The sequence below is a fragment of the Lindgomyces ingoldianus genome (assembly GCF_010093535.1).
Source record: "Lindgomyces ingoldianus strain ATCC 200398 unplaced genomic scaffold BDR25scaffold_17, whole genome shotgun sequence".
NCBI lineage: Eukaryota > Fungi > Ascomycota > Dothideomycetes > Pleosporales > Lindgomycetaceae > Lindgomyces > Lindgomyces ingoldianus.
This window is the reverse complement of record NW_022985178.1, coordinates 340501-352773: the sequence shown is the minus strand read 5'-3', so window position 1 is coordinate 352773 and position 12273 is coordinate 340501. Positions and strand designations below refer to the sequence as shown.

Below are 12273 nucleotides of genomic sequence, written 5' to 3'. Positions count from 1 at the left end.
ACCACCTACCTTATCAGACCATCAAATAGCAAGGTGATATTCCATTTGATAATCAGCCGCCGGCATGGTTACGTGTGGGGAAAGGCGTCTCTTTTTATCCTTCCTGCCAATGAGAGTCAGACGAGGTGAACCCAACTTTACTGAGTCTATTCCATCTCATAAGCCTTTTTTTTTTATCGACGGGCAAAGGGAACGGTCTCTGGACAGAGAAGGTTGGGCAAAACAGGCAACGAATTCCTTTGTAACGGCCGGTGATCATGTATCTTGGTGTGTCCTTCATCTTGCAAGTCTGCGTGCCCGTTCTTGCTTTTTTCGTTTTTGCGCTTGCGTTTCATGTCGACTTTGAGTGTGCATGGATTCCGGATAGATGATTGGTCTTTTCGGCGGTCATGGGGACGATGGCGGGGATTTTCGTCGATGGTTGGTGGTTTGGGGGCCCTCAGGTGGTGAGAGGGCACCACACTAAGGCATGGTGGGGTGTCATGTTCGAATGTGGGACGGGCGAGCCTTATGTACTCGAGTGCTTGTGGGCAAAAGGGTAATGGCCGATTGTCCGAATCGACAGACTGGAAGGGCATGCGTTATATGACTTTGCGAGGGTTTTCTGCTTTTGGCGTTACGGGAATTCCTGGCAAACAGAAATTGGAAGGGATTAGATGTTTCGAGTAATTTGACTAGGATTTTGGGGGGTAACACACCTCGGTTTACCTTTATATTCGTACTCAGAAGCCAACATCTCTACTGTCCATTCCCGTTACGGTTTTCTCAGTTCCTGTAACACGCTGCACGAACCTTTGGCTGACCATGATTTTCATATTCCCCAAGGTCGGCCCACTTTCTTACTTAGGCAAGCAGCAGCATCTGGTGGAGGAAGAACGTAACCCCATAACCCAGGTGAAAGGTAATCGTAGCTCCCTACGGCATTGGGTGCCATTGGTTGTGTCACACCTTAGAATTATTTCTTTTCTTCGATTCTCCGAGGGTTACCTAGTCATCCTTTACCACTATTAGCACCCCCTTAAGCCATTTTCAGGATCCACGAGGGAAATACGCTCACATTCAAGGATAGATTTTGCCATTGGTGCAATCTGTCACGCAAAATTTGAGCCCAGGATGTAGATACCAGGATTTCTTGCTGCAAGTTCCTACTTGATAGCTGACGCGGCCAGGATAAGGCATGGGATTCAGGCGCAATTTCTCCACTCAATCATCCTAGGCCGTGATTCAGACGCAGAAGTCATTCACCGTTCGACTTTTTCCGGATTAGTTAGCCTTAACCCGTTCCAGGACTGACGTTGTCGCACGAAAACGCCCCAGTGACTCTCTAGATATCCGGTATTGGACCGAACAAAGAAGATCTACAAGAAAGATTCAAATCTTGGGCACTCGTCCGTACGGAAGGCGGCTGCCCGCACTGAAGACCGCAGCGTTAACATGGGCCGTGCGGTCGGGAAATGCAAGAACATCTCCAGAACATCAAACTGGGAACTGCGTGAAAAGGTGGTCACGATTCATCCCTCACGGGGGTTCGGCGTGTATTTTTGCCGCCATTGCTGCGACCTCGCCAGGTTGAACGATGTTGCGTTGCGGACACGCGGGGTATAACTGGCTGATTCACCTTGAACTCCTGCAGGATGCAGAATTGCGGTGGGGATAGGCTTTGTCCGTGAGGCTTAAGCTTAACTTTCCTTTCTAAGTTCTGATACAGGTGGTTCGTGCAACCGCACCACTATCTTTCGACGTCGACCACTTCCTCCACACAAACTCTTCTCGTGTTTCTTTTTCCTTCGCCTTCTACACGTCCATTCCAATCAACGGTCGGTTTACCTTCGTCGAATTCGCATCGATCTCTATCGAAATGGAGTTTGGGCTGGGAAAAAGTGAACCCGAGCTGCCGTGAAACTGTGATGGGAAAGGGTCCTCTTGCATGAAGCATGCTATCTTTACTCGTACCCAAAACGATCTTCTTCGGACTTCTGAGACTTCTGTTGATCTCGGTAAACTATTCACGGGCAGTCATGAGCCGTTTCTCCGTGGCTTTGCACAGCCTGGGTCCCTTGGTGCGGGTGGTTGAAGAGGGTACGGAGAATGAGGGGAGGGGCGGTGTCGATATCATTAGAGGTAGCTAGGACGTATACGGCAAACCTACGACAAGGTATAGCCATATCTATTCCTCTGCGGTGGTAAAAGAAAAGCTATACCAGGGAGATTTGCAAGCTGACTGCGTTTTGAAGTCCTCTCACCACTGGTTATCCGGTATTCACTCATCACTGACAAGTTATGAAGGCTACGATCGCCGAGCACGCGGCCCGTCTTACATTTTGGATTTAGCGGCAGCTGGTGTTTGCTGGTCTGTATGTCATCTCACTCAAATAGTAGTCATTGGTATTTAGCAAATTTTTTTTCACCATTCGGATAGCACCCAGGCTGTGTTCTAAGTTAGGTTCTTCCTCGCACTCTCTGCGCTTTCTGCATCCAATACTTTGGGGTACATGTCATTCTATCGCTTTCTGTTAGACATATGCATGCACATGCACAGTTTTCTCCCGCTCATGAGCTGTCACCACAACCACGCCCCACAATCAGTCATTCCCCACTCAACACTCGATTTTGTGCATTTCATGCAACTTGGCAGGAATTCTGACGGTGAGACGGCCCGCCACTACTCCGCGTTGCTACAGCATATCAATGCGGGATACTCGTAGCAGAGTCCAATGAATTCGTCCGCGGTGACGCAAACGCGTTGACGAACAACCGTCTAGTAACGGCCTCCTTAAGACCTCAATGCGTGAGAGTAGAACCCAATTACACTCAAAGATATATGAGGCGATCGTCACCCACCGCTTCTAAGCCTGACCCGGCTTTGAGAGTTGCAGCATTTCAAGATGAGGCGTTCGCGTTGAAATAGGTGAAGATCTTCCCCCAAAACACCAAAAGGCATCAAAACCTCTTCGTATTTCTCTTTCGTTCCCCCCTTCAGTTCTTCCCACTTCAGAAATGGTCGACATGGAAATGCGTGCTAGTCGAATACTCCCTTCTTGCTATCTATCATTACCATGATGCTGCGGGCTTCGATGAAGTGAGGTCCGCCGTGCACAGGCCACCTCCGAAATGGAAAAAGTGCGGAGCCGAAGCAGACGGGAGACGGCTTCTATCAAGTGCGACATCTCCTTTTGCCGGATTGCGAGACGGCTGCTGTTCCTCGGACTTTAGTCGCCTAGTCGAAGGGCTAAAAATGGGGAGCCACAAGGTGCGGAAGCTTCTTGTGGTCTCCAGGTGAATTGCAAAGAAGGGCGAGGTTGGAATGTGGGTCCAACTAGGAGGAGGAAACGCTTGCCCCTTTCCAGATAACATCACATGACCGGATTGTAGCACTCATGCATCGCTATCTCTCTTCAAGTAAACCGTGGGTCATCACTTTCGGTAGCACAAACTGAGCCATTCTCTGGCCTTTCGAGCCCACTCTCAGCCTGACTCAGTCTCCCCTCTCGGCAAGATCCCAGGTGTCCGATCTCCGATCTTGCTCCGTGCTCCGCCCTCAACACCATTCTCACCTCGAGGCCCCGGCCCAAAATAACCTCAGCAATTTGAAGTAATCAAAGAAATGCTTTTTGCGCAGCACCAGAATAATATGCATCTCAACCAATGAGCGGAACATGGTCCGTTTCATGCTGACAAGATTTCCTCACTCAACAGTGATCTCTGTCGCACCCAGCCTCCTTCGGCCCCGCCATCCCCGAAGTCTTCCCCAGAAAAGCACGGGGGTAGCGAAAATATTGCTGTGCCAGAGGAGGCTCTGGCTCTCCTACGGGCACTAGTCGACCGGAACGGCAAGCGGCGCAGGCACAATCTGAGGACTCACGGGAGAGCTTTGATGTTCCGACCAGTTGCCGCGACGGAGAAAGTAAGTTGGAGAATTGTAGGGAGAATTGTATGGGAATTCGGGAGTAGAGGAAGAGACACAAGGTCCACATGCCATTGATTGTTCTCCATTTCTCCGTTTCAGTACCGAAGTTTGAAGAGTATTTATCTCGTCCGTCGTGCTATGTGGACTCTCATTCTAACCATCAGCCCTCAACATCATCACACCCGCAGACAGATCTTCAACACTTCCGCCATCACCACACTATTGCCAACCTACCGATCTCAAAACACCACAAAGCACTCACAATGGCCACTGGATCCATCCCAACTTGGAGCTTGGAGGGCAAGGTTGCTGTCGTTACCGGTTCCGGTAAGTTACCGCATGATCCAGAGAATCGCTGGGTCGATCAGGAACGGCACATGGTAACACAAGGATAGGTCGTGGTATCGGCAAGGAGATGGCTCTCGAGCTTGCGAGGCGAGGTGCCAAGGTTGTTGTCAATTACGCCAACAGCTCCGAAGCCGCCGATGATGTTGTCAAGCAGATCAAAGCAATGAAGACTGGTGCCGACGCAGTTGCCATTAAGGCTAACGTTGCCGACACCAAGCAAACCGCGAAACTCATGGACGAAGTTGTCAAGACATTTGGCAAACTCGACATCTGCTGCTCCAACTCTGGTGTCGTCTCTTTCGGTCACTTCAAGGATGTGGATGAAGAGGAGTATGACCGCGTCATGAGCATCAACACTCGAGGGCAATTCTTCGTAGCCAAGGAGGCGTACAAGAGGATGGAAATTGGCGGCAGGATCATCCTTATGGGCTCCATTACCGGTCAGGCGAAGGGTGTACCAAAGCACGCCGTCTACTCTGGTTCTAAGGGCGCCATTGAGACATTCACCCGATGCATGGCTATTGGTACGTTACTATTTCCCGAGATACCCCAACCCCCTAAACCATACTTTCGACACAATCGTGAATTCATGGAGAACACAAATAACGATTCCTAGATGCCGGCGAGAAGAAGGTTACTGTCAACTGCGTCGCTCCTGGTGGCATCAAGACTGACATGTACCACGCCGTGTGCCGGGAGTATATCCCGGGAGGTGACAAGCTCAACAACGACCAAGTCGACGAGTATGCTGCTACCTGGTCACCAATGAACCGTGTTGGCCAGCCCGTGGATATTGCCCGCGTTGTTGCCTTCCTTGCCTCGCAGGACGGGGAGTGGGTAAACGGAAAGGTTATTGGCATTGACGGTGCTGCTTGCATGTAAAGGGATGGTGTTGAAATTTGGAAGTAAAGCCTTTTCTTTCCTACCTCTCCTCTGCGGGTTGATGTGAGGGTTTCTTCTGGATGGTTGTTTGGGATGTGAAGCATGAATTGGCGTTCTGAAATAGCTAGAGGGAATGGAAGACGAAATACCTGCACAGATTAGTGCTACATTCGTGGGTGTTGTTGAAGTTCCTATTTGCCTCAAGTAATGCCTTTGCCGGAGGTGCCGGCCACGCATCTCTCGGTGTATCAGCAACGACTCCTGAGACCGAGTCTGTATAGCGATTGAGGTCCCTCCATTCCCTCACCACTTTATCCTGAGACTGTTGTATGCTTCTCGGCTCTTCGAATGCCAACTTCTTCAATGCAGACCTCCAATTATCGAGGCTAGAAAAAAAATAAACAAGACGTATGCAGCCACGTCAAAATTGCTAAAGTTAGAAATTTCTAAGAGTGCAAGATCTCTTCACACACTGCCTTTTGCTTCCGTTGAAGATGTTGTTCTTGAAGACGAATGACGAGGGGAGATGGGACGTAGTTACTTCTTTTAGCCTAGCCCGACCCCAGGTTTTCGAACATCCGAGGCTGGGCTGTACAGCACCTCTTCCTTCGAAACACAACTTCAAACATCTTTGTTTGACCAGTCCCCGGTGCTGGACAATGTCTGAAGCTGGATTGCGACGAAGTGAACGAAGAGGCGATGCTTCGCGAGATCTTTCTCTACGTCATGGGAGGTCAGTGTTTATTTCTAAACTGAATACACCCTCATACTTCAGCACCCCAAGCAAAAGAGCCAGAGATCGAAGTACGCCTAGCATTTGAATCGAGAGTCGCCGCGATCTCTCCAAACGTCAGTTCTCCGATAAGTCCGATTGTGCCCAACAGCTTGGGGTCTTCGGGTCAATATCTGCTTCACAATGCCTCTGGAAACAGCGACATATCATGGGATCTAGCATCGAGACCGATGCACTCTTGTCATCGCCGAAGATGCAGCCACTCGCGATGTAGCCTTCGAGTCGCACTAGCGATTGTTAGTTTCGCGATGGATTTTCGCCAAGCTTTTTGCATCTGATGCTTCAAACCAAACAATGCAGCCCGTTCATGAAACAGAACCAACACAGAGCAGACACTTCGCCAAGACGGTTGTGCACAACTCCGACTTCACATCAGTCAAGCTTCATGGTTCCTTTGCTTGGCAGCCCAAAATGATCACAATACTACCGTGCCTGGCGTCCAAATCTCAGGATTTTACGTGCCAGAATGCCTGGCGAGTTCGGATTCGGGAATAGTATGGGGGAAATTCCAATTCGAGAGAGGCTGAAGATGACACCGGTGCTCTCCGCGGATAGTGGCAAAGCCGGCGCGGACGAAAAGAAACAAGCTTCGAGAAAGACTTATACTTAACCACTTCGTAAATTGAGAGTGCGCCCGTCCTCCCCAGCTCGCTTGATCAGCAGCTCGCCATTCTTTCTAATCGTTGACCTTAGACCTTAAAACTCTTTCATTCTTGTTCATAGTTTTGATCACATAGCCCAGGTGGCTATCACTCCTTTCCACCATGACGTCTGGTACTGTCTCTCTTCTATTCCTCTTCTTGAGCTGCAATTTGTATATTCCAGCTTCGGCACAGCAGGCAGCCCAGTTTAATCAAGTACTTAATCTCAATGGCGATGTAAGTGCACCAACCCCCAGCCTTTAGGTTACGACTAAATATTCTCGTCAGATGCAAATCAATTCCTTTACGTTCCCAGATCGATCGAAAATCGAGACATTTTCTCAGAGCCAGCGTCAACTAATCGTTAATCAAAACACGAACCCCATCTCCGCCAACCAAGTCACTGGCTCGACTGGGCAGCCTTTCGTTGCTCTAATGCAGCAGTCCCTCTCGATCAACACAAACAATGCAAATGACTTGGTTGGCGGACAAATCGAGCTTGCCATTGATCCGAATATGCTTCAACAGAACGCTGTCAACCCTGACAACACCTTTGTTGGCCAGCTGTCGCCCGATAGACAGTCTTGGATGATCATGGAGCCGATGAGGAGTGTCAATATGTAAGAATGCTATTGCCCCTGCTTGATTTCATTCGTCTAATATGATGAAGTACGGACAACACGGTGCGCCTGCAAAAGCAAAATAATATCGATGGTGAGTATATGGCTCTGGGTCGCCAGACTGTCGAAACCAACAATGCCTTGACAACCTTCGGTTCTGGCTCTCAACAGTCTGTGGTTATCCAAGGATCCGGTCTGCAAGAAGCGGAGTTTGTTGATGGCTTCCGCATGTCGGTTCGCGCCACCCAGCCCATCACTATGAATGTCGACGTCAAGAACGGCATTGAGCAAGGCATGCTCACTCAATTGCAGGGCCAGATGCCAATCAGTGAGTGCTTCCATTCTTCATTAACTCTATGTCGAGATGATATCTAACATCTATCGTAGATAACTTTCGCTATCTTGTGACTACAAATCTTGCAGGTGTTCAGCCCGACCTTAATCGCATGGTCACCGTTGTTCAGCTTCCCAGTAAGTACCACCTTCCTGCACTCCCATTCCTCAACTAACTTCCTTCCCAGTCAATGCCGTCCGTGTCCAACAAATGATGCAGCAGATGGGCATCCAACAGGGCGGATCCGTCCAAGTCGCCATCGCCCAACGTGGCATCCTTCAAAACCCCGGTGGTGCCACTGGCCAACTCCAGGGTGTTGGAGGACAGCCTGCCCCTGCCGCTCCCCAGCGTCGTGCACGCGATCAACTTAGAAGGGACACGTTGGAGGCTCGCCAGGCAGGAACGCCAACGCAACCGCAAGCTGCGAATCCGGCTGCAACCCAGCTTCTTCTCCAGCCGACCTTTACGCCTATCCAAGCCAATGCAGTCTTTGATTCGCTTAATATGCGTCTTGCGATTCCCGTTGGACAGGTTGATGGGGAATTCATTCTCACTATGCAGCAAGGAGGCGCGCAGCCACAGCAGCAGGGTGAGGGCCAGCAAGGCCAACAGCCGCAACAACAGGGCCAAGGTCAACCTGGTGAACAGCCAAGACCCGAAGGCCAAGCACCCACTCCCGGCGAACCCCCGAAACCCACGAACGGCACCGCTGGTATCGAACCAAAGAAGGCAGAGCGTCGCCAGGATGCCAAGTCTACTTCCAACTCAGTTGAAATCACGATGAAAGAGGTCAACCGCATGGCCGATGCGCAGCAGTGGGGTGGATATGCACCAGTTACTCAAATGCTGACTGACTATGTCAAAGCCAACACTCAGGGGAAATGAACGGTCTTGGATGGGAGGGTGCTGGTTTGCCCTTTTTCTGTGTACTGTGGGGTGTAGATTTTTGGTTCTTAGATTGTGATAAGTGGGACTTCTTTGGCAATATGGTACTCTTTGCTTGAGTTGTTGGTTCACGATAAACGTGAAGTCACCGCAAATATAGTAACACATCTTCCAAGGATTAACTATTGATATTGCGTGTCGTGCTGTAGGCGGTGGAAACCTTTTGTGTTTTGCTTCATATCATCCTATGTTTAACCTCGTTTCCCGGTACCTGTCCTAGAGTCTTCTCAGCTTGCGGCTTGTATGTACCGTCTCACTATCACCTTTCGGAACTTTCCTTGGTCGCCGATTGACTATCGCCGTAGGAGCGTCCATGTTGCATGTGATTTTAACAAGCTTCGATGCTCACGAGAGCAGAACTAGAGATATCCCCCAACTCGGAATCTACTCCCACAACATCATGAATAATGCACCTCCTTTAACAGCTAGATAGGCTAAATATGCTTGGTGAGCTCGACAAGGCACAAATCAACACCAACGTTCTGAATCCCCTCGTAAGAATCTCTCCGTCGGTTGAATTTCCCGTTTAGGTAAGAGATGCAAGTTCTCTGCACGCACTTTGTATGGTACACAAGCTCAACAGGTCTAACTTCCTATAGAAGGCAGGGAAACTAAAGCCCTGTCGAGGAAAGTTGTGAGTACAAATAAATCCCCTTTCTTATACTTGCTGTACCGTACCTCGTTTCTATGCAACTTCTGTATGCATACTTCCCCTTAGTCGGCAAGACTGTAAACTATCCGTTCTGCAGACTTCATTAAATTTCTGTACCCCTTTGAGAAAAACCTAAGGAGCCCCTTAGATCTCGTCGACGACTAGTGGTGACTACTGGCTGATCTTTGCATCATATTATAACTACTATAGTAACACATGTAGTTTGGCGAAAGCTCCTCATGTGGAGCACTGAAGTGCCGAAAACTCATAGGATTGAGCTGAGAAGGCGAAATATATGATGTGATAAAATATAAGGACGTAAATAGTGGAATCGGAGCGCCTGGAAGTCGTACGTGAGGTACGTCTTCCACGTCTTATGGTATAGTTGAACTGGAGCAGAAAAGTGAGTACAAAAAATGTTCGTCTTCCTTTTACTGAGTCTGAGCGGAATCATCCTGCATCAGAGTCTAAAGCAATAGAATACAGGCTATTTTTAATCTGGAGATAGCAAATGGAAGCTGTAGGGTCCATATTCGAGATAGTCCATGTAAATTGATGGAAAAAGAGCAGGCATGATATTGAATTTGTTGATGTGGTATTTCGGTGCTCCCTAAGGGCTGTGGAGAGGCCGCGGAAGCCTGAGGTGGAGACTTCCAAAGCACTGCTCGCTAGGCGAAAAGAACCAAGCTCCCAAAAATAGGGTGAATCGAGATAGCTCAGAGATTCAACACCGTCTCTGAGCCCTTTAATATGGTACATGAAATTAATATACAGCATTTCCATACAGTCGTTATGAAAAATAGACTTGGTTGTCTCGCTGAGTCCATTCAACCCGCAGATACCTCCGAACGTCTCCTAAAATCCCAACTTGCCGCTCCTTCAACCCCAAAAGAAAATGGGTATGAATTGACATGGCCTCCTCCCGCCGGGTATGCCATTTTAGTTAGAACGCCGAGCTCGAAGTAACATGCGGAAGCCGAAAGACACCCTATTCCCGGAACAGAAGTTGATATGCAAGAGCCGAAATGGTCCCAACCGTCGAAGCTTTAAAATCTCAGTTCTCGCCACCCACCGCCCTTGAAGCTAACTTGGCCAACGTTTTACACCTGGTGAGCAAAGATTTCCAACAACGACCTGATGTCCTTCTGCTTCCCCTCGCGTACCTTTCTTCGCTTGTTCCCGGAGCCATCTTCCCCTCTTGTATTGGCTTCCATATCTTGAGGTTGTCCCTTTGGATCCGCATGTTGTTGATCCGGCGCGACAGACCTCGTAAGCCATATGGATATACTCTTCAGATTCGGCCAAATGTCGTGGTGACTTGCGTTGGCTCGGTATTGCAGCGCGACGACGGGAGAACGGTCTATACGAATAGAATGTTCCTCCTCAAGTCGAGCAGCGGCAATATCGTAGAGGATATCCATTTTCTGTGGCACTGAAAAGTCGAGGCGTTGCCATGTTGTCTCCGGATTGCTATTGTCATTCCCATCCCCATTTCTCCCCGCCAAGTCAGTCTGTCGCGCACCTAAGCTACTCTCTAGGACAGGGGGTACTATATGCCGATCAGGCCATATTTGCTTCCACTGGGTTTTAAATTGCCTTCCTTTTTTCAGTGGATGTCGTAGATCCAGTGTGATGAACTCCGAATCTAAATTGCAGAGGTAGAGTGCTGGAAACAGGCTGAGGCTCATCAAGACTTCAAGGCTGATGTCAAAGCGCCTAAGAGCGAGGACTCGAAGCCTAGTGAAGGCACGTTTCTCATGGACAGCTCGACCCCAGCACTGGATCATGTGACTATCACCCCCAGTTGCTCTTCTTGTGCCAACCTTTTTCTGCGTTAGGACAAGCACAGCGAGGTTCGGGAAGTTAAGCAAGTCAGTATTTAGATGGACTGAGTTGATGTGATAACTGCTAACGCAGAGGAAGGACAATGTTTCCAGGGAAAGAGACAACAGCTGTTTCCCCATAATTTCTAGTCCGTGTGAGAGTTCGCGAACGCCTGCCGGGTTCGGATTCAAAACGTGGTAACTATTTTGGTGGATTTCTTTTGGATATGCCGCTTTGAAGATACTCCACACCATGGCAGTCTCCGTGTCACTACCGGCAACATTATTACATGCCTGTTTTAAGAGTAAGTACACTCACGTCTGTTTCAGATATCTGTAGATTTTCTCGCCATAGTGCCACTGGCAATATTTCAAAGTTTCAGGCAGGAAACGGTCGGCATTGTAAGCACAGGAGTGAAGAGCCATTTCGTATAATGATGCTGGTCCTGGCCCTCTGTTTCGATATTTCTTGAGGCCTTCCTTCCACCCGGTGGTTTTGTTTAGGAATTGGAATTTCATGGACTGAACCGGAGTGGTGGTCTCGGTATAGACTTGGCCGGTTGACTCATCGTATCTTTCCATATTCGCGGCTGTCTGTGGAGTAGAAAGTCGTGGAATGAGAGATCAGAGGCACATCGGCGCCTGTGCAGCGGTAAACTGAAAAGGTGATGCGGAATAGGCTGATCCAATGGAAATTGGTTTAGGTGAAATAGGCAGGGAGTTTGGGCGGGAGAAAAGGCAGGAGTGATGATGAGGATAGGGAAGCAATTACCACTATTATTTGGAACAAAGACGTGCTTGACGTTGTAAATGACATAAAGACTTGTTTGGAAGTTCCTGGTCTGAGAAGGAGGGTTTCCGTACAGGAGGGAGCTTATGAAGGCCGGAGGGACTGGTCTCACTCATGCGCTTGACACGAGGAAGACTATCCTTATGGCTAAGACTTAGGGGTCATCGCAGTGCCCCAAAAAAGTGAAAAAGGTAATTGAATACTCGGTTATGTTGATATAGAGAGAATATGGGTTTTGGGAAGAGGAAAAGTTTTGGTCGTAAGTCGGGCCTTGTGTTTCGAGGCTCGTGAGATGTGGATGCGCACGGGCCACTCCCTCCACCACCAAAACTGAGACGTGACTACCTAGGCACCTTTCCACCTCAAAGCCCAGCATCTTCAACGGCCAGAGTGATCCAAGCTCAAAATATGCCTAAGGCTTGTATAGACACGTAGGTGTATAGGCTCGAAAGGACTATGTGAAGGCGCATTCGTCATGAACACGTCGTGAAGTTTGGGCGTGTTCGTGTTGATATTTTGTTTACACTCAGATTCGAAG

The 12273-nt window shown here is 49.1% G+C and overlaps 4 protein-coding genes across 4 annotated transcripts; 2 read left to right on the top strand and 2 right to left on the bottom strand.

The window, feature by feature from the left end:
* Positions 1-21: 21 nt before the first annotated feature.
* BDR25DRAFT_355444 (uncharacterized protein) lies at positions 22-934 on the bottom strand (the record flags this gene model as incomplete). The annotated part of the gene is made up of 5 exons (XM_033695452.1): positions 22-140; positions 182-462; positions 500-738; positions 793-842; positions 883-934. 5 exons carry the CDS (start codon positions 932-934, stop codon positions 22-24), a joined length of 741 nt encoding a protein of 246 aa, XP_033547171.1.
* A 3236-nt stretch (positions 935-4170) lies between these two features.
* On the top strand, positions 4171-5137 carry BDR25DRAFT_225963 (trihydroxynaphthalene reductase; the record flags this gene model as incomplete). Its single annotated transcript, XM_033685190.1, has 3 exons — positions 4171-4234; positions 4303-4779; positions 4872-5137. The coding sequence occupies 3 exons, from the start codon at positions 4171-4173 to the stop codon at positions 5135-5137; spliced, it is 807 nt and encodes a 268-aa protein (XP_033547170.1).
* A 1557-nt stretch (positions 5138-6694) lies between these two features.
* BDR25DRAFT_287197 (uncharacterized protein) lies at positions 6695-8410 on the top strand (the record flags this gene model as incomplete). Its single annotated transcript, XM_033688305.1, has 6 exons — positions 6695-6808; positions 6860-7191; positions 7242-7519; positions 7579-7662; positions 7713-8114; positions 8157-8410. 6 exons carry the CDS (start codon positions 6695-6697, stop codon positions 8408-8410), a joined length of 1464 nt encoding a protein of 487 aa, XP_033547169.1.
* A 1427-nt stretch (positions 8411-9837) lies between these two features.
* BDR25DRAFT_33968 (uncharacterized protein) lies at positions 9838-11983 on the bottom strand. Its single transcript, XM_033693419.1, has 2 exons — positions 11265-11983; positions 9838-11216 (listed from the first exon to the last, which is right to left on the bottom strand). Exons 1-2 carry the CDS (start codon positions 11525-11527, stop codon positions 10223-10225), a joined length of 1257 nt encoding a protein of 418 aa, XP_033547168.1. The 5' UTR covers positions 11528-11983; the 3' UTR covers positions 9838-10222.
* Positions 11984-12273: the final 290 nt, after the last annotated feature.